The sequence below is a fragment of the Patiria miniata genome, unplaced genomic scaffold (genome assembly GCF_015706575.1).
Source record: "Patiria miniata isolate m_02_andy unplaced genomic scaffold, ASM1570657v1 HiC_scaffold_20, whole genome shotgun sequence".
NCBI lineage: Eukaryota > Metazoa > Echinodermata > Asteroidea > Valvatida > Asterinidae > Patiria > Patiria miniata.
Window position 1 is genome coordinate 1,802,897 of NW_024037059.1, and position 22,180 is coordinate 1,825,076.

At 38.3% G+C, this 22,180-nt stretch overlaps 1 protein-coding gene and 1 long non-coding RNA gene across 4 annotated transcripts; one reads left to right on the forward strand and one right to left on the reverse strand.

Moving 5' to 3' along the window:
- Positions 1–479: 479 nt before the first annotated feature.
- LOC119728481 lies at positions 480–17,138 on the reverse strand. Of its 2 annotated transcripts, none has more exons than XR_005271070.1 (4): positions 16,979–17,138; positions 16,314–16,429; positions 1,880–2,079; positions 480–1,714 (listed from the first exon to the last, which is right to left on the reverse strand). It is a non-coding gene; the product is annotated as an uncharacterized LOC119728481 (long non-coding RNA). The 2 variants fall into 2 exon arrangements; XR_005271071.1 differs by lacking the exon at positions 16,979–17,138 and adding an exon at positions 16,660–16,678.
- Positions 17,139–19,093: 1,955 nt separating this feature from the next.
- Positions 19,094–22,105, forward strand: LOC119728366 (5-hydroxyisourate hydrolase-like). Of its 2 annotated transcripts, none has more exons than XM_038200582.1 (5): positions 19,094–19,201; positions 19,934–20,031; positions 20,448–20,608; positions 20,837–20,972; positions 21,333–22,105. In XM_038200582.1, exons 2-5 carry the CDS (start codon positions 19,966–19,968, stop codon positions 21,420–21,422), a joined length of 453 nt encoding a protein of 150 aa, XP_038056510.1. In that variant the 5' UTR covers positions 19,094–19,201; positions 19,934–19,965; the 3' UTR covers positions 21,423–22,105. The 2 variants fall into 2 exon arrangements, with proteins under 2 accessions (XP_038056510.1, XP_038056511.1); XM_038200583.1 differs by having other exon boundaries at positions 20,469–20,608.
- The last annotated feature ends 75 nt before the right edge of the window (positions 22,106–22,180 follow it).

The following is a 22,180-nucleotide window of genomic DNA, read 5'->3' on the forward strand; positions in this document are numbered from 1 at the left end:
TAATTAAGAGTAAACGCTATGTGTTCTGAATAGTGTGCGCAATTTGTGAACTAGAGCGCGCCGTTTAAAACCAATTTTTTTAACTGTATCAAAGGCCTGCAAAAATAAAAAAACAAACTTATGGCCAAAAAAAAAATATTCAGTCTCTGGTCAGACCAAAGTTCCGGAATTGACGCGGGGACGTGGCTTTTTTTTTTTTTCTTCAAGCTTGGATTGTACAGACAAGGTGGGGTACTATTTCGCTTTTTTGGTGTCCTCATGTACATTGGTGTCCTCCATAATTTGCCTTGGTGCTCTCGATCATTTGCCTTGGTGCAATTTCCCATTCCTTGGTGCTCTTTGGTAAAAAAAAATGAGGAGGGGCGGCAATAGAGGGCGCTGTTGGAGCTACCGCGGAACATTTTGGGGAAAAAAAAGGTTGACGCGCATGATTAAAATCGACGCGCGCGCTGACCAGAGACCGAATACTTTTTTTTTCGGCCTATTATTTGTTGCAGGGCATTATTTTCAGGAAAAGAAAATCGAAATTTTGGGAAAAAACATGATACACTAACTTTAATTAAATTGCTGAAATATTACCAGTAACAGACATCAAAGACATTCACACAACTACTAAATAATGATGTGCCATTCTACATGTAGATCCATATAATTAAAAGCATGGTAAATATTAAGATTAAAAATTTAAAGTTTTTTTTTCATTGTACAATTTATCACAAGTTGAACATTATGAACCAGGCACACGTCAAACAAATTCTGAATTTCTTTTAGGAAATAACCAACCAACAAAAAAAGCAGTCCTTATTGCAAAACATTCTAAAATGTTCTAACCTTTGAGACGGTTCTTGTCAAGTAATGTTTGTGAAGGTCGTTAAAGAGAGTGTACAGGATATACTATAGTTTCAAATTTTGTTCCATAAAGACCTGAAGTGCAAACACTTTTAATACAAATTGAAGAGTCAGGGAATTATCAGTGTAAATATTTGGATACAGAGTGTATTCGTGTTAAGACTGCCAAGTCTGAAATAAGTTAGGACTGTAATCAGGCCTCTTGCCAAAATTTAAACCACTGTTTCCTTCTGTACAATTTTTGCAATGTGTAATTTTCTTCTATAATTTCAAACACATATTCTGAATTTGTGACATGTGCCTGGAACAACTGTTTTTCAATTTATGTTTTATTTTATTTTCCATATAAGTTTCTTTAAAGTTTAAAGTTGCATTCCCTGTGCTATTTTCAAGTTTCATCCTGAAAAATAGATTTGTGTTCAACAATTGCAATTTTTTTTTGGCAAAACAAAAGTTATTTGCTTTGAATAAGACATGCGAAAAAAAGCGGCCTAAAGATTGAATTACATGCATCTCGACAATAATTTGTGCTTGCAGGGTATAGGCTGGTTCCCACTTCACAATCGTTAATAATAATGTATGGACCGGGAGTTAGTCTGCTCAGAAAGTGGATCTGTTTGTGTCCAGTTGAGTTTTGGGGTTGGATATCAAACATAAAAATTGAAAATTTATGAGAAAAAAAAAATATTCCTTGAACAGCACTGGGAATGCAACTTTTACTGATATAAACTGTTGTTAACTCCATAGATTTGCTTTTGTCTATCACAGGCCACTCCAGTCCAGCCAAGTCCCTTCAGCAGTCTTCAAGATGAGCCTGAAGAAACGTCTATCAGTAACCAGCGTCTCTAGTCATGTGATCAGTCACCTGACAGGGGAAAAAACAAAAACTCATCAAAGTGTCTTCAACATGAACTGATTGTGCATCAAAAATATAAATACGTTGAATGGCTAGTTTTAACATTTGCTTTAGTTTCATTATGTTTGTGGGTTTATAATATCCAGACATCTGTTTATTTAGTAATGTAAATACCTTCTCATAAGAGCCTGACATTTTGGCCTTTGAAGATGCATGCACATCTTGCATGATGGATAGGGAGCTGTCATTGCCATGGATTTGCTTTTGTCTAACACAGGCCACTCCAGTCCAGCCAAGTCCCTTCAGCAGTCTTCAAGATGAGCCTGATGAATCGTCCACCAGTAACCAGCGTCTCTAGTCATGTGATCAGTCACCTGATGGAGGAAAAATCCATAGTTATCAAAGTGTTCTCAACATCAATTAATGGTACATCACAAAAAACATGTTGAACGGCTGGTGTTAACATTTGTTTTATACCATTTTTTTTTTCAAATCTGCTTCAGCACATGCAATAAAATGTCTAGATTCTGCAGACACTGATCTGACCTTTTTTCATTGATACTGTCAGGTCCAGATGTAACTTTACTACACTTTTTCTAAGCTTTGCAAGTTTATTTTATTCTGAAAATCACAATTCCTGGTTTTCCAAAGTACAAATAAAAAGACAGATTTCCAGAAGCAATTGTTGAGTAATAGATATATACAAATGCCTTACACTTAAAGTTGGGAATTCAATTCTGATTGGCTGATAAGACAAATGGTTCCAGCCAAAAGTTACGAAGTAGAAAACAAATGGTAACAACAGCCGTTTTTAAAATGTTTTTCAAGTTTAGATTAACCCTCCTTACTATTTAAGAGGTCACAAACAGTCAAAAGTTTCCTCCTCACCTCCTGGCATACTGTGTACAAACCAATGGGGGTCTTGACCAATATTGACTCAAGTAATAACAAGGCTGACAATGCATGTTTCCATAGGAGATTAATCAACCTAATAGTATTATTGATGTACCCTAACGTGGTGCGGGCCCTAATGTGGCGCACTTTGATTTTCGCCTGTAGCGCCTAGCTGGAGCAAAAGTGTTAACTGAAATTTCACAGAAAGTGAAATTTCATCAAGTTGTAAACACTCCCGTCAATAAATCACGAGTTTATCTACCCGTTACAAAGTTAGAAGAAATATTTATTTCGGGGGATATTTTTCAATTTTATTTTGAAGTGCACAGTGAACCTTTTGAAATGTCCCCCCAAAAATAAGAAAATAATTTTCTGACAAACTTCTATTTGGGTATGTAAGTAGAGATAATAATGGTTTATCAGAATTTATTGACTTTACAGAAATTCTTAAATGTTAATTTGGAATTTTCCGAGATTTATTAAAGTGCGACACGTCAGGGAACACTCAGCCGAGTTTGTGCCCAATTTTCCGGATGCCTCTGTTTTTGAATTTCGGATTAAATTTCATGACACCGAAATTGTTCACTGAGATTAAATAGCACGCATTAATAAGGGAAAAGTATTTCACTGAAAGAATTTGAAGTTTGTCAACAAAGAAGTTTGGCAATTCTACATGAGGAAAGTCGGGGTAAAGGTCTAAGTGTGCCACGTTAGGGAACACCACTATACACACATAGCTCAATCTAGTTCACTTTTAAGTAAGAAATCCTTTATGCACATTTAATTGGGCATGGGCGATTCCATGCAAAAGTGGAAAAGGCTGAAATTGGAAAATTTAAGAAATCAAGCATCACAACAAGAAATGTGGTGTGAAATTAAGGAGAAATGCAAGATCTTTCATTTGAGTGGTATATGCCAGTGGGATGGAATGTAGTTTTGTGTGATTTTTCTGGTCCAAGAAAATTGTCTTTTGTGCTAAAACCATGGATTTTTTGTAGTCACTTTGGCACCTACTTTTAAGACCTTCCTATGCAAACATACATTCTGCGCCAAGTTGTCTGAGTGCTGTCAAAACCAATCAAGTGGCTGTTTTCAACAGATCAGCTAGAGCTCACAGCCTATATAAAAGCAGGATTGACTGGCTGTGACTGTTTATGCAATGTTTTGACTTGATAAGCCAGCTATGCCTACCACTTGCATGTTTTTGTCTGTTATTGATTGAATTTGACTAGTCAAAGTGCTTGCTTGAAAATATCTGATTGTTGGCGACTAGCCTGTGTAAAGACATAGCAGGGAAGAGGATGCATTTGTTACTATAAGTGTCTTGAATTGAATGAATGTAAGCATTTTTGTTTTCAAGGCAGAGAGAAGGTTCATATTTTATGAGACAAGAGCTTCACAATTGATGTTGGAGTTCATCAAATTCAGATTTTAGAAACTATGAAGAGCAAGTACATATAATATAGGCCTGTCTGTTTACGGTTTTGACTGGAACCGGGTACCCTTTCCCGGTCAAGGTCGGGTACCCGGGTACCCGTAAAAGCCCCCCCCCCCCCAAAACCCCGGAAGTAACGCCAACCCGGAAGTAGGTGCTTTCGTTTCTAAACACCCCATTGTGTTCTGTAATGCTTTCTGTGCAGGTATACCGATTTGCAAATGGTCGATTTGTCAGTCAAAAAATAGGAATTGCAAATTCAATGTCTATTATATACTTCTTACGTGCGTTGTGATTGGCCAGTTCCGCAGAAAATATTGGCGCGCGGTTATTTTTTTTATTATATCATTTGTTGTTAAAGGTATATTTTTTATCTACACTTTGTTCGATCATAGGAAATTATAAATGCCCTTAAAACTTTCTCAGGCTTTGAGACATCGTACATCAGAAAAAAAATTGGGTTAAAGAAAAACAATTAATTAACAAACAGTTTTGACTTTTTCTCAAAATGTGACCAAACGTGGCTACTTCCTGAACGTGGCATGATGATCACCGGACAGCAAGGTTATGAGACAGGGAATGTCAGGGACAAGAAATAATCACACAGACACAGCAAAGTAACTTGTCATCTTTTTTTATTGTGCGTGACTGCAATTAAAACGCCAATCACTTAGTATCGTTTGTTTATTCCGCCATCTGCGGTGCATCAAAGAAGATCATTTCCTGGCGGCCCGCTACGAGAAACTTATTAAAAACATGATGGGTCAACTTTGGTGCTTCTGGAGACACATCAATTCAAACTTCAAAGATAGTCAACAAAACTAAATACAAACTAAAAACCGCAAGATGGAGTTTTCAGTGAATGATCGGTAATTCACTTTGAACTTTGTAAATCTTAGGTTACGGACTTGTTATGGGTACTACCCGCCATCTGCGGCGCATCAAAGAATATGATTTCCTGGCTAGCGGCTACAAGAAGCTTTATTACAAACACAAACAATGGGTTGATACTATCGTGTTTCGCCACTTTCGGGCTTCTGGAGACGCATCAAAGATAGTCTAAATAAAACTGAAAACAAAATATAAACCGCGAAATGGAGTTTTGGAATCGTCGGTAAACTCACTTTGAACTTTGTTAATCTTCTGTTAGTGATATTTGAATGCACGTACTTGTGGTTTTTTTTGTCTCGGACGTTGCGTCGAAATTTATAAATTCGGTTACGGGTACCCGACCCGATAAAATGGAACCGGTTCTTGGCCTCCGGGGGCGGGTACCCAGGTACCCGCAACAGGCTTAATATAATATGAGTGATGTAATGTGAGTGAGCGATTCTCCCTGTAATCTAATGTCCCTTGCATTTAAAATACACACTGGTTTTTATTAAAAATGGGATTTTATATCTAGCTATGGGTTCAATAAAACATATAACAATGTTTCTTCTGTGTTGCAGACTACAGTTTGAAAAGACTTCAGGAGAACATTGCAGGAAAATTTTCCATGCCTTTTTTTTTTGTAACATGAGTGAAGACCAACAAACACACTTTTTCAAAAAAAGAGACTGAATGGGTTGAATTGATTGTTGTATGGCTTGGCTGTTTCTTGATCAAATACTTTGAAAGCAGTGAGAGGTCAAAGTAGCCTCATATAAATGTAATGTGAGTGACAGTGGAATTGCCAATTTATTACCTTGCAGTTCACAGGTCTTTGTGTTTTCTAAATTTTCAAGGGGGAAAAAATTCCACACATCCCAGGCAAGTTCATGTAAGACATATATTAAATTGTCCTTCATGTACCGAAGGATAATATGCCAACCACTGAGCAGATCTGATAAAATTACAGAAAGCAGTGTGGAATTTTAATTTCAAATCAGATTCTAAAATATATCTACCATTAAATATATGTCCATTTATTCAAGGCTGATTATATTCTGCCCATGTTGTTGTGTATGTGCCAGGCAGGGGGTCTCAGGAATATAGCTTTGGGAAGGAGGGGTGGGGACTGGGGGGGGGGGGGGTTAGGAACAATGAGTATTCAAGTGTGACAATAATATCCATGTTTGTGGGAAAAGCTGCCAGTAACAAGGAAGACACAGCTCAAGAATTAGAGGACAGAAAGATCATCCATGTTACATTAGCTAATAACAATCTCGAATTGAAGATAGAAAGATATGTACATGTATGTTACACTAATAACAATCCAGAATTGAAGAGATTGTAGGTCAAGTAGGCAAGATTCAACTCTAAACCATTGACATTGTCCTGACCACTTACATACATGTACTGACCATACTTAAACCAACCAACATGACCAAACCGATAGATTCAACATTATTTTTTTAGCAAGTCATAGTATGAAAGATGAGAAACACACATGGATATTAGCACCTAGGCAAATTTGAGGGACTTCATCAACAGTGTGTGCATCCTTCTTCATGATTTGGCAATGAAGCCAAGTGGATTGATCAGTTGCAGTGAAAACTGACTGCTGTAACTCATTCAGTACAAGTCTTTGTAATTTATTTAAAATACTGTAGTGTTATGACATGCAAGTTGAAGTAAATCGAGTTCAGGATTGCATCAAAATGTTGCTTCAGTAAAGTTTGCTAAAAAAAAGAAAAAAAAGAAGTTAGGCGAAGTAAAAAAGCAAACATGTTTCTCGTCCCCGCCCGCTTCCTTTTTGGAGGACGCCTGGATTTTTTTATTATGTTTTATTTTTGAAAAATGCAGTAAAAAAACACAGAAAACGTCCACAAATTCATCGGAAAATAAATTGTAGACCAATACAAGTCTAAATGACACTGTAAATATGTTCAGTTCTCTTGTCCAACTTATCTTTCATTTTTAAAAGTGTCTTTGAACAGTGGAAACACCAACAATTGCAGGAAATTTTTAAATGGCGGCCATCTTGAAACAAATAAAAAATAAAAAATAAAAAGCCCCGTTCCTCCTTTTTTTCAAAACCCGGACGAGAAACATGTTGTTTTTTTTATTCCGCCTTATTCACATCTTTTTCACAAGGTCTTGTAGTTGCCCCTGGTGAAATATCACAGAATAAAAAACTTTGCCCCTAAAAATCCAGACATCCTTTTTGTTTGGGTAATGCGCAATGTAAATACTGTCTTACTATACTTTGCATAAGGCCAAAAAAAAAAGTCTCCGGTTTCTGGTATGGAGCTTGCCCAAAAAGTGACGCGGCAACGCGGCTTTTTTTTTTAACCTGATTTTTTTGCTTCAAATGAGTGCTGATGACTGCAAATGGTGCCCGACTAAACTTAGTGCAAATATATGGGAGTCCAGAGAGGCCACATAAAGCTTATTCTCGACCATAACCCAATCTAAAAACACGTTAAAATTGTGCAGCAGCAGTATTCCAGTCAAACCAGTGAGTTTGGCGGTTTTGGGACATCATCTTTCATTAAAAAAAAAACTTTTTCATTTTGCCGACGCGCATGGCTACGGCGACGCGCGCGCATACCAGAAACCGGAGACTTTTTTTTTTGGACCTAAACTAGGTGCGGATCCAGGGGGGTCGAAACCCTCCCCCCCCCCCCCGCTCTGAAACACATTTAGTATTATTTATATTTAGTTATAACAATTTAGTATTATAATTTTAAGTGTTACCTATATGTCCGCCTGTCTGCAACAATCAGACATAACAAAATCTGGCGGGCCTGACCCCCCCCCCCCCCCCCGCAAAAATTCCTGGATCCGCCCCTGTAAAGCTTGACATTTTCAATGCTTAAAAATTCAACAAGTATATACTAGAAAAATACCAATCCACAAAAGCCCCTATAAAGTTTCATATATGCATTTAAAAGTTTTAAAAGGAACAGTTTTTCACTTTAATACAAAGAAATTAAATTCACTGCATTCAAAGTGAGTCAGAGTTTAAGTTACAGATTTTTAAAAATCTTTCTACATAATCTCTGCAAAATTACTGCACTTTTTTTCAAATTGCAATGTTCAAACAGTGGGAACCTTAACCTCCTGAAAATATGTATTTAACCTTCTTGTATAATCTTGCATGACTCTACAGGCAAAGAGAAGTTAGGGCAAGATGTAGCTGTGATTACGCAGGAAATAGTTGCCTTAACCCTAACTCCCTAGCATGATTTACTAGGAACCATACCCATCCTGGCAAAATCCAACACCATATGGGAAACTGTACACACATATTTCTGACTTAGTTTCTGGAGGTGTGCCAACCCAATGTAATAGACTGTCAATTAAGGGGTACTGTACCCATCCAGACAGATTCCAACAATGCTGTTGGGGTTTGATGGGTTGAGTTCTGTTAGGGTTAATTATAAGCTCTATTGCCTCCTTGATCTCAAACCATCTGCATCTTCCAGACTTCTTACAATACTGACCCACACCATGCCAACTGGGCTCCCACACAGCAGCATGGGGTTACGCCATCTCCGTTACCAAGGCAATGGTTACCTAGGCAACACCCTGAAGTGGGGCTATTCCAAGGATCAGGCGCCTCCTACTTTGACAACAACCAGACAGGCCAAGAACTATCTTCCTCCACCATGAATACAACAGGTACCAGGTTTGACTCTCGGTAACAGCCTCAGCAAGTGTTTCAATTCAGCAGAATGGACGACATGCAATTGTAAATTCTGTCATTTAGAATGGACTTCTGACTTTGGATTTCAACCTCCTCCATTAAAGTCATCATTTTGTGATATTCGTCACTCATATGAAATCATTTAGGTTTCAGCTGTCCAAGATTATCTACCATGATAGACGACTCAAATCAGCAATCCACTTTCTAGACAAGTGTTATTAAACTCTGATCCAACAGTGTGATGTCAACTGAACCTTTACATTGATGACATCCATTGCATTCACCAATACCTGTAGCACGTTTTCCAATGCGTTCAGTAACTTTCCAGATTTACATTAGACAATCAATTGCCTTTCTTCTTGTCAAATATTTGCGACAAAACTGTGTTCAGTGATGATTCAATGCAGATGAAGACATTACTCCATACAAGTTTGCGATGAATAATCAACCTCTCAATCACTGTTGCTGACCAGATTCCTCCAGCAATTAAATGACACTGCAAATGATTGACTTTCTAAACATAAATATCAATCATCAGTTATGTTTCCAGCAGTGTTCAACTTCTTAGTAAGTGATGAATCATCTTTGTAGGAAGTTGAGAGAAATTTACAGATACAATGTGAAGTGACCAACTCCAAAAGAGAAACTTGGTTCTGAGAAGAACCGGAGATAAAACTCAGCATTTTTTGGTCAGCATATCCTGACTGTCACCAGTTTCTTCTCACTGATCTGCAATTCTTCATCCATAAATCAACTTCACTCTGTTTAACTCTTGCCATCAATAACACATGACAAACTTGCTGCACTGACTTCGATCAGTTAATTCTCCAAACAGCTTTCGATCATGTGATCAACCTTTTCATCCATTAACTATTAAGAATGAAAAATCCTTGCAGTAATCACATTTTAAAACGTGATTAGACTTTCTTTATCTATAACAAAATCCTTTCTCCAGTGACCACTCTGTAGCATCAACAACCATCAATGAATGGTCACAAATAATGACAAACTTTCTCAATATCATCTAGAATAAGTAACACTTAAAAAAAAAAACATTTTCCATCAATGACTATAACCTTATTCTCATATAGTTTGCCAGTTGCAAGCAAGTTGAACATAATATTCCTTCAGGAACTGACAGATCAGAGACTTGGTCAACATCAGTAGTATTCGTTTTAATAAACTTTATCCAAATGGATCACCCTTCTCAATGGTGACTAAGTTTGGTAATCAGAAACCAACTATCATTTGTTTCCAAAATGTGACATATCCATTTGAAAAAAAGTTCCAAGTTCAAAGGTTGCATACTATAATACACAGTACAAATGTATATCAGCTGTTACTAAACTACATTTTTCACTTTCATTAATCATTGTAGGCCTACTCTTAAATTATTGTGTTTGACTACAAATAGCTGTCATATCTGACTTTGGGCAGCCAGTAGAGGGCAGGATTCTAACAGGGAACAAAATGACGTTCATCACATATTGGAAACAAACTCTCCGTATTATTAATGTCAACAAAAATATTTTAAAAGTTGCAATTATAGTCAAATTTCAAGTCCCATTTTGATTTGTCTGTAAGTAATTAACTCCACCAATCATTTGTTTGTAATCCCCAAGGCTATGATTTAGCAAGGCAGACACGATCTACTTTTAATAAAGGGGGATTTGTTTCAAATAATTTCATACCTTTGGCACTATTTCATGATATGAATCACATTTTTCAAAAGGAGTAGCTGCATGTGTATGCCACCAAATTGTGCAAATTTGTGTGGGTCAAGTTTGTACATGGGTGTAAAGAATATATGTTGACTTTTTAGAAATTATACAATGTAGCTATGGGGATTCCCATTATTATGAAGTTTATTTTGAGTCCACAAATTACAATTCGTGGTTAGTTTTTGAATTGTTAAAAAAAAAAAAAAAAAAAAAATGGAAGTAAGTTTAATTGGTAAAACCTGCAGTCGGTCAGGAGCGGATCCAGAGGGGGATGCAGTTGGCAGGCCTCCTCCCCTCCCCCCCCCCATTGTTCACACTGGTTTTGTTTTGTTTTGAGGTAACGTCTTGTCTTTGTTCCCTGTTTCTTATTCTGTCAACTGGCTATTTAATCACTTCAAATACAGAAAGTTTCACCAACACGAGCAAATGCGGGTTTCCATCCCCCTTCAGTAAATGGATCTGCTTCTGAGTACTACAGTCAAGACCTTTCAAGACCTCAAGATTTTCAGAGAAAATCTGAATACAATAATGATGATCCTAATAAACGTCTGTTCAAAGTAACGTGAATTTAAGCATCTGTTTTGTATGCATGTTCAAAGCAAAACATACATTCAAGTTGGACGCGATTCACATTTCACCTTTCTTGTTATAAGCATTTGTGTGAGATCTTGGAAAAAGGTCTTAACCACAACACTATTCTCAGTTTTCACAGTAATTCTAGGGAATTGATGCCTGGATTTTTAGTGTATTTTATTTTGTCCAGGTTCATTCCGTTAAAGAAATATTAAGAACTTAACATGAACAGAATTTTACTGATGAATAAAGAAAAGTGGAAAAAAAACCACCTGCTGCACAACTGCTTACTACATGTAACTGGATTGACTTGAAATACCGGTACACAGTAGTAAATGAACCTAAGGTTTGGATCTTTGCACTTTTGCAGAATCTTTCTCCAACATCATGCCAGGGTCAAAACCTCATGAGGCCCTCTAACCTTTTTTGAATGAATCAACAATTTTGTAAAAATGTTTGTCTGGAGTTTAGATTCATGGATCTCCATCCGGGAATGAACACAGTAAGGTTAAACACTGTAGCATGTGTTCCACGTGAATTTGATGAATGAGTGAAACGTGGTTCATTCATGCTTCAAGCCATTACAGCGAGCTGAAACTCCCCAAACCAAATTATCTACATTTACAAAGTATTGATACTAATGCCTTTGATGCAGGTCCATTTAACCAGTTACAGTTAAGCGAGTTTCAAATCAGATTCAACAACTTCAAAGCTTTGACTAATCCACGTTATTTTGATCATTGCATTTGAAAATCAAGCACACATGGCTGAACCTGTCTAGAAACATGTTTGGATTCATTCAAGCTGCCTTTAACTTCGGAAACCAATATATAGCAAAAAGACTATTTTTTTCTGAATTGCCAGTCAACTTTCTGCCTGCTTCCTTAGATGAAAGGATTTAAACTAAACTACTATAGCATGATACACCTTTTTCCTGTTTGTTTGTTGTTGGGGTTTTTTTCCGGGGAGGGGGCAGAAAGTGTGGGTGGAGGTCGAGGAATATGCATGTAGGATGAGAAAAGGAAATTTGTGAAAGTACAGCTATGCAGCTTGGCCTGACAGTTAAGGCAAAATGTGGTAGGTTAAAGGGATACATGTACTTGGTGTTTGTTCAGCAAGGGGTGGTGGGATGTGGGGATATGTGGGGAAATGTGGGGAAATGTGGGGTAGGATGGAGAGCCGTGGCAGGTATAGGTGGGTGGAGGAGGCTGTGGTTCGCTGAAGTATTGAAGTCAACACAGAGAGAGAGAGAGACCAATAAACATGATCTAAGAATTGCAGCCTAACTGTGTCAGTCGAGGAAGTACTTTTCCAGGAACTAGAAAAAGTTTCCAGTACATGGTTAATTAAATACTTGACATATTGGCCAAACAGCGTGGGTGTATGAAGATAAAGATAAAGGAGAGAAGACAAAGGTGTATGAAGAGCAGTGTTGCTGCATGACAATTGATGAAGCTGTCTCAGACTTGAAATAAACATTTGACAGCACTTATTGCAAGCAAAGAAAACTTTCTGGTGGAATATAGAGAATCATTGGCATGGTTTATTCCTAACACTCAATTTCTCTATTAAAAGATTTCAAGATTTGAAATTTTACAACTTGATTTGTTTGGGGGGGGGATGAAAAAATAGACAGAAATGATGAGCAAGGATATTGGAAAGTACAACAAATACAAGATCTGACGCTTTGCTTATGTCAAAGATGTCCAGAGAAAATTCAATGTCTGGCACAGGGTTCAAACACAGCAAAAGAAAGATAGATAAATGTGTGTAGTGTTTTTCATTAAAGCTTGAGCAAGAGCTGCATGAAGCTGGGCTGAAGTTGCCTCCGACATGAGAGAAAAAGTTCTGTGTATTTAGTGCAATCAAGGGCAAACATTTATGATTTGAAAATGAGAATGCATTCAAGCCTTTTAGAACAACCTCCCTTTCTGGCTGACAAGTTGAACAAGGCCAGCCCAGCAGTCAAAATAAATCAAGTGACTGTTTTTAACAGTTCAGGTCTCCCTGCCTTCAAGTTCATTAAGCAGAATTGACTGGCTGTGATTGTTATGAAACCTGATGAACAAATGTAGCTACATTCATGCTTGGACTGTATGAGACTGATAAGCCAGCTGTGCCTATCAGTTGCCTGCTTTTGTGTCTGTTGACGGATAACTGTCACCGTGCCAACAAGAAATATGATCTGACTGTTGGTGACTACCTGTGTAAAAGGCATGGCAGGGGACAGGATTGAAGTTTTGACTGTCTGTGACTGATCAAACGAAAGGAGGGGCTTGGGTACAGTGGTAAACAAGTGTAAAGAAAATGTCAGGCAACAAGTGCACAAGAACTAAGATGACATTTTTCAATATTTTGATAATGTACAAATGGGCTGGAGCTACATGTACACGTATTGCAGCTTGAATGTCCGTATCATCAGACAGGGAACAGGGCAAGCTGAATATTGTTGAAACTTGCTGAATATTGTTGAATATTGTTGAAACTTGCTGAATATTGTTGAATATTGTTGAAACTTGCTGAATATTGTTGAATATTGTTGAATTGCTGAAACTTGCAAGGATGATGTATTTTGAGCAAAGAAAAGAACTGACAAAGGTCTGTGTGAAACAAAAAAAATGACCCTCATTAGAAGAGGGAGAGCAGTTGTGATCAGGGACAAAACCTGATGGAAGTTGCAACAGTCCTCTGTTCTTATTTGAAAAACAACAGAAAAGCAGAAGGGATCTTGTTGAGTTAAAAAGTCTGGCTGGAAATGGAGTGCCTTGTGAAGTGAGTGTCCAAAGAGAAGGGGGTTGACTCTCAGGAATGGCCGACTTGAGTGACTACCCAAGCAACTGACATTAACATGACTGCCACAATGTGACCCACCATTAACATTCACAAAAATAGTTATGTGCACAAGACCGACAAAATTACGCGATCGCCCCTACTAACGGCCCGAGTTGAAGGGACTTTGTAATCAACGGAATGCTTCATCTATTGGGTTTACCAAGTCTGTGGATGCAGCAATGCAGACTATGTGAGGACATCACATATTGAGGATTTGCTTGTATTCAATCCAAGAAGAAACATTCTGCAAACTTGCATGTTCGCAATAAATTAGTTATTAGCTTTTATACCAATTTTCGATGCTGTTCATCCACACTTTTGTGATCCACGCGAACAAAGTCCCTCCATGAATATAGAAGTGCTATCAAAGTTTTAAGACCAGCCTTTGACTTTAAGAAAGCTATGTGACTTTGATTGTACTTAAAAAAAGTTTCAATGTACATCTTTTTTTTTTGCGAGAGTTTCCCTGATTAGGACACTTGAAGCCCAAAGTTTTGCAGAGAATTGGATTTATGTTTTGGCAGAGGAGTTTTTACTCAAATGTGGTATTATTACGTACTTGTGATGAAAGATCAATTGAGATACATGTAAGATTAACATTTGTTGTCATATTGATATATGAGAAACAATTTGAGATTCATGAGCAAGCGTGGAAAACCAAACAGAGGAAATAGAGGAAGATTGAAAGACAAAAGTATGGAGGACAAAATGAAAAAAATTCAAAAGCTTCACATGTGTAGCTTTGTAGAAGTTGTGTCATTCATAGAGGAAAGAATGAAGAAATGAGGGTGAAATATTCTGGCCAATCAAGCTTATGGGCCTCTCCTATGGGTAAGAATCGTCAGTTATCCAGTGAAAGGACACCGTCACCAACAAATCTAGCCACTGTTTGCAAGGGAAATTAAGTATCATTTTGTGGGGTATGTTATAGCTAATCCCGAACCAGCCAAAATGACCATCACGGTTGTAAACACAATTTGTATTTTCCACTTTATTATGTGTCACCGAATGATTATCAATGTAGAATTTCAAAGTATCAGTCTAGATTAATTGTCTTCCTTCGAAAAACACTTCTTCCTTTATCAAAAAAACAGTTGCTCAGAGATTGAAAAGTGAGCAATAAACTTGCTACATATTACACTTTTTGGGGCCAACAATTGAACAGTTTTAGCATTTTGTATCGGCAGGATTAATGAAAAAGTTATTCCCACTAAAACCCACGATAAGTTTGTCCACAACTTAGTAAAAAAAAAATCCATTCAAACATTTCGGTTTGTAGAGACAGAGGATCCGATCAGGTCCACCCTAAAAAAATACAAGAAAATGTGAAACTATTTCAAACTGTTCATCCATGGTCTTCTGTCACAACCAAAGATAATGAGCATGTGTGTGTACTTTTAGGGACGCTATGCAGAAACAAAAACCAGTGTTCCTACAGTAATCTTCAAATGAAATCCCATATGACTTTTCCAGAACAAAATTAGGGTTTCAATGACCAATTCCTAGATGCTGTTCTGGCAACCGCTTTTTAGCCTTCCAGTTTGACAAGTTATCACTGAGCACCACAAAAGCACCACAATGGTGCATTGAACACTGAACAAGTACTGCGCATGTAAGCATATAAAGAAAAAGTATAGTCAACTGGAATGCAGCCATAGCTCAATATTTTTCCATGACTTTCCATGCACGACAGCTATAAATTCCAGGATTTTGCAGGGTTGTGGCAGAACCCTGTGAAACAGTCTCATCTTTAAAAAGTTAGAAAAGATCTTGCATTTCATTAAACCAAGCTAGCTTTGCTCCTATGAAAACTGTAAGACCTGCTCCATCAAAGAAGTGTGCACCATATGTTGGTAGCAACAAGAAAATCAACCAATCATGAAATTAATATTTGAATTTGACTGCACGCTTTCACTTCCATGATTTTCTTCCCTGATTTTGAATTTGTGCGAAATCAATCAGTGACCATTTAAGAGGCAATTTTCCATTCCTCTTTAATTTTTTCCAGACAAGACATTCATGCATGTGATCTGTCCGAAAAGTCCAACTGTTGTTTCAAATTTCATCACCAATTACAACAAAGTCAAAATAAGGAGAAGTAAAAAAAAAACCAGTTTCTCGTCCCGGCCCGCTTCCTATTTGGAGGCCGCCTGGATTTTTTTATTATTTTTTATTTTTGAAAAATGTAGTAGAAAAACACCGAAAGTCTACAAATTCATCGGAAAATAAATACCAATACAATACAACTCTAAATGACACTGTAAATATGTTCAGTTCTCTTGTCCAACACATTGTCTTTCATCTTTAAAAGTTTCTTTCAACAGTGGAACACCAACGGTTGCAGGAAATTTTGAAAAGGCGGTCATGTTGACAAAAATAAATAATAAAAAGCCCCGCTTCCTCCTTTTAAAAAAAAACCCGGACGAGAAACTATTTTTTTTTACTCGGCCTAAGGAGAAACAATTTAGGAAAGACCTGGTTTTGTGCCAAATCTTTTCCTTAACTATGACAATTTGAGGTTCCTGGGTGCACATTGTGATGAGTTTTGATGGAGCAGGTTGCATGCTTAGTTTGACTCACCCTTAAGGTCATCCCAGTCACTATGGTGATGGTCATCTAGCCTGCCTTGCCTAGTCTAGGCACTGGTCTGGTCAAGTCCAGCCTGCTATAGGGCAGCATGCAAAAGTCTGTCTGATCTGAGGAAAAAAAATTTTCAAAACAATATTCAACTTACTAAGCAATTTGATAATTTGTGTTCAATTTCTCTTTGTTTGGGGGGGCAGATTATTTTGACGTTGGTGGCGTCACTTTCTGACTTCCGCACCCCTATTCTACTCAAAAATAGGCCACCTTATTATCACCAAGGGCAAATCATGGGATTAAAAATAATAAATTACCCCCCTAAAAATAAATAAAATTGACAAACCTCTACTCTTGGGGGCTCAAGGCCCGAGCACCCCCCCCCCCCCCCCCCCCCCGGTGCGCCACTGTTTGCAACATTTATGAAGTCAAAAAAATTGAGTCAGAGCTGAGGGGGGGGGGGGAGCCTAGGTTGTGTAGGAAACAAAAGCCGCAAATTGAAGGGCGGGTTGAGCCACACATAGCCCACCCCTTCCCATCTTACAAAAGCCCCGCCCCGCCATCACCCCCCCCCCCCCCCCCGGCCCCCGCTACATCTGCACAGTATGCAACGGTCCAAAATGCAAGACAACTAAGTAGCAGGTTAGGTTCACTACGACGCTCACCTACTTGGCAGACCAATACTCATTACGTAATCAGTATTTGAAGACTCTCGTAAAGTCATTTGGGCAATGCACATTTTATCTCAAAATATGAGCACCAAGCGTGTCCAAATTCCCGCGCCTCGCCGAACAAAGATGGCTGACTTCAAGTTTCGCTGGTAGCAGCGTAAATAGCCTACATGATAATTCTATAGAGTTGATGAAATACCAGCGAAACACGTGCAGTTCTAGTTAAAGAAGACGTCTGCGCGCGCATTCATCGATAGACTTAATTAAAGCCTATTACCACAGAACTAGGACGCAGACTATTATGTCCAACAGTGAAAGAGGCAAATCAGACTTGAATAAAGACAACACAGAGACAACGCTAACGTTTATAGAAGGTGATTTTGAACCCCCCCCCCCCCCCTCCACCGCGGGATATTCCTTGTTTTGCCAGGATATTGTGTCCCTGACAGTTTCTCCTAGAAAATAGTATCCCCTCCATGAGCCAAGGGCCGAAATTTGGCACATCCGGGACGGACCATCATAAGGGACTAATTCCTATTATGATTTTGAGTTGGTATTATGACTGTCTCTATAAAATGACGCCTTGGATGATGTCACTAATATAAGCGCAATCGAATCCAGGCTACACAATCATCAGTCTTCATTTCGCTTCAGTAACAATAAACTGTGTTCTTATAAGCAATACTCGGTTAAAACTCGAATTTTGATTTATTGGCGGAAAATAGCGCCGTCGGCCCTTAATGTACGTCATAACAAAATGAGGAATAACCCCCAATTTGACTTTTTGATAGTAAACACCCATGTTGAAGGGCAATTCCTTTGTTTTCCAGTAATAAGAAAATGTGCAAGTAAAATGTCCAGTAATAAGAAAATGTTGAATGTGGCCCTTCATAATAAACAGGATTGTACCAATCATCGAAAATCGGCAATCACCACACTCCATGCACAAGACAGTAACCGGCCTTCAGTTCAATTCCTTGAAATTACTCAATCGGTAACGGTTCCGCATGGCAAAGCTAAAAGATGTACATATCGTCACCGACACCACGAAGTAACACTCTACCGTGTTAAACCATATTTTTTTCGATTTTCGTGTTTTTTTTTTTTTTAATTATTCATCAAGGCCTACCATTGCACGAAGTTTCAAAGCTTGAAGAGCTTTACTTTAATAATTACGCTAAGTATCCATGGCAAGTTTTGCTCAAAAGTGACAATTTTCGTTTTCACGAAGTAACACTCAAGTTCCATTTACCATTGCAATGCATGGCGCGCACTCTGCTGACAAGTGAGCAAAAACGTTTTCACGAAGTAACACTCTTCTTGTAACAAGTTGTGTGAGCGCGCGCGCGCTGACGTGACCTGAAGTTGCACTTTCCTCGTGTCAATACATTGAAGACTGTTAATTCGTGTAAACGAAAATTTACAGTTTCGCAGCCTTTTCGGTTTCACGAACTAACACTCATCTTTTTTCTCTTATTTCTTGTTTATACACAAACGGGTGAAAAACAGCAGATTTAATAAATTCAATTCATCAGGTGGTTGTCAACGAGAAACCCAACTGAAAATACTCTGTCGTTTTGACACAAAGTGTCTTTTTAGAAGGCGTTCAACTTTAGTTGCCGTTTTCTCCGATTGTTAGTTTTTACTGGTATATAGATGGGTGTTACTTCGTGGTGTCGGTGACGATATGGTGTACGTGACTTGTATAGGTTGGACATGTGGTTTATTATGATTCTTTTTTCGCTCACTACGTACCACGGTGTAGGCTAATATCTTTTGCTTTGGTGAACTTTTAAATCGACAGCCTGAGTGCGTTTTCTAAATTAAAGGTTTCTGTCACAGTTTACCCTTTTGAAGAGCGAATGACCCAGTCCTATACGCAAACCATGTATTTTAACCTTTCTTTATCCATAGTTTTAACCGCTATGTTCCAACAAAATTACTAATCAGAGTAATTTTCCAATATAATCTTCAAATCGTTTTCACCATGCAAAAAGATGGAAACTAGATCCTGTCAATATTTTTTTTTGGGGGGGGGGGGCACAGCGCCAGTTTTATTTCGCAAAATAAACTCACCTTTCATTCCACACCGGCATTATTCTTTGTCTGACCTCTTGAGGGCGCAATGTCAGTACACTGTTGGTCGTCTGCTGCGTGCGTTTGTGTGTGGAACCATAATTGCTTCAAATGCTTGTGTGGATGGGAAGGTTTTTTGAGGTAACTAATTGATTTCGGTTTTCCCTGAAATTTGGCAGTAATGATGAAAAATGTGACCTAGCCTTTATAACTGAGAATGGGTTTAGATGGGATGCCAAGATTTTGGAGTTCCAAGGTGTTGGACCAGACCGGCTGGGGGCGCGGGCGGGCGGGGGGGGGGGGGGGGGGGGCAAAGCGGATATCTGTGTCTTCCTTGCACCTTACCTTGGTTGGTGCCTACTTATTTTAGGCCTGTCATTGTCTGTACTAAGTTCTAGTCTGTGGAATAGACTGCAAAGGTCTATGACATTGATATGCCAGTGGATTCGGTGATGCAAAACAAGACTGCGTCTTGACTTGACATCGAGATTCCGACCATTCAGCAGGCGCCTTGTATCGGGTCTTCCGTAACCCGTTGTGTTACAAAAACATTTCATCAAATTTTACCAATCAACAGTTAAGTCCACATTTCTGATTGTTTCCGAAAAATGTATGCACCGGTAGGCCCCCCCCCCCCCCACACCCCAAGTTTAAATCTAGTAATGTACGCCACCAGACATCGACAGTGCACACAGCACAGCATAACATTTCCCCATCCTTCTGATGCATCTGTGAAAGGGAACATTGTAGGCCTACATGGTCAGTCTGCCTAACGTTTCGCCATATCATGTCTAACAGCTGAAAAACGCAGGGACATGAACCCTAACACCTGTTGAACAGTGACTTACTCTTTTAATGTGTTTTGTTTTCTAGAGGACTTTGACAAGAAATGAGCCTAGAGTCCAATGTGTAGTCCACAGGATCGCATTGAGACACTGATTGGTCATTTGCGAGAAGGCTGCGAAGTTCAGGTAGGGCCTGGATTACAGTCAGCGGTGTTCCTAAGCAGGACACTTTACCACAATTGCTTCACTCTCTGAGAATCTGGCTTTTATACAACGCCTGAATAAATCCCCTCCATGTGATTGATGGGTCGTTGATCACGTGTCATTGACTTATGCTCCCAAACAATAGTCCCAAAGCCGAGAAGTTCCACTCTATAGTACTAGTTCAATACCAATCAGATACGAGGATTTATTCAGGCATTGTATAAAATGAGTGTTAAATTTTAATACAGGTTTTGAAAGATGGATAAAGATACGGCCCACAGTGTGACTGTAGGAAATATGTTGGGTTCCAAAATATAACTCTCATCAGGAGTAACGGTTTTTACCGGGGAATTCTGTAAAAAAAATTTAAAGAAGATTTTTTTTTCGTTCTGTTGCAGTCAACCCCTCACCCTGTTCAGCTGAATGAGACAGCCATGGCCAACAGCCCACTGACCACCCATGTACTAGACACAGCTCTCGGACGACCGGCTCAGAACCTTAACATTGACGTATTCTTCCAGAGATCCGACTCGCAGGAATTTGACATCATCGCAAAGGGGTATAGTACTGAAAAATCACAGTGTTGAAAGATGCCTATCAACTTAGCAAATTTAAAAAAAAAACTAAAAATGAATTTGAATGTAAACATTTTATAAAGATTTCTATGACTGTATTATGCAAACATTGAGTGTGTGGTTTTTTTTTTTAAAGGTATTTTCCTTTTTTTTCTTCTAAATAAGTGTTTGGAAGGACTTTCAGGCTGATAAATTTTGGGTTCTTGTTGCAGGAAAACAAACAACGATGGCAGGGCTCCAGGCCTACTGACTCAGGCTCAGTTTGTGTCTGGTGTCTATAAGATCAAGTTTGATACTGGTAACTACTTCAAGTCCATCAACACCAGAGGTTTCTACCCCTATGTAGAGGTAACAGCAAAATCAGTCTTTCTTCTTCCAAACACCTTTCTTGTTGACTTGGTGCCCTTATTCTGCAATGCACTTCTCATTTGGCTTGAACTTATAGGGAATAAACAACATTTGCTTTCTTCTGTAATTTTCAGAAATGGATGGATTTGGGGGGTTAGTATTTTATAGAAAATATAGTCCAGTAAGGTATTTCATAATAATTTGGTTGTTTTGTTTTCTGATGTTTGCAAATGTATATTTTCTTTGACAACTGACCTTTTGTCCTCTGACAGACTCGGTCAAGTCTAGCCTTGTTTAAATAATTATTTTTGAATGGCATATCATGCTGTATAATGTTGTGTTATTGGTCTTTTTTTGCAGATTGTGTTTGAGATAGTGGACCCTAGCCAACACTACCACGTGCCGTTACTACTGAGTCCTTACTCCTACAGCACCTATAGAGGGAGCTAGACAGCAGACAGGAGGTGTGAAATGGGGAGGGGCTATGAGTAGGATTAAATGGGGGGGGGGGGGCCAATAGCAATTATATTCTCATATTGTCATAATCCTGGGAACCGAACCATTAGTGGTAGATGGAATATTAAAGCAAGTAGTCTCTTTTCCCCAGATCGAGTAGACCCTCACATCTGCCGTTGCCTTTTGATGAAGAAGGGACAGAAATTATTCTTAATAGTTGCGTTCATGTACCTGACTAAAAACAATCTCCTGCCTTTTGTGAATTTTTAAGTTGATCCTAAACCTCATGATCTCGTATCTCTTTCCTCCCTCCTTCCCCTATACCCCAACCCAAATAAGGTCTGCTGACATTGCTTGGAAGATTTAAAGGGGAAATAAAGACTTTACCAAGGTTTTTATTGAATATATATATGTATCACTGTAAAATTTCATTTTAAAAATTTTACCATAAAAATTTATTTAAATCAAAGTCACATAATTCAGGTTATTTAAGGTGGAAAGGAAAATTAGTCGAAGAGAAAATTGTATTGGTATTAATTTACTCCTGTAGTTTTTATTGATCATAACTGTTTAATTAAGAATCTGAAGTTTTCCAAATGACTTTTTTTGTGAATGTTTGTTTGATAAATTACTTATTTAATGTTTGTTAAAATAAAAGACATTTGTATTTGAACATATTATGTTCTGTTGTAATTATATTAAGAAGAGTTTGTAGTTTACCCCTCCCACAAAGTGCGGAGTTCTCGAGTGTG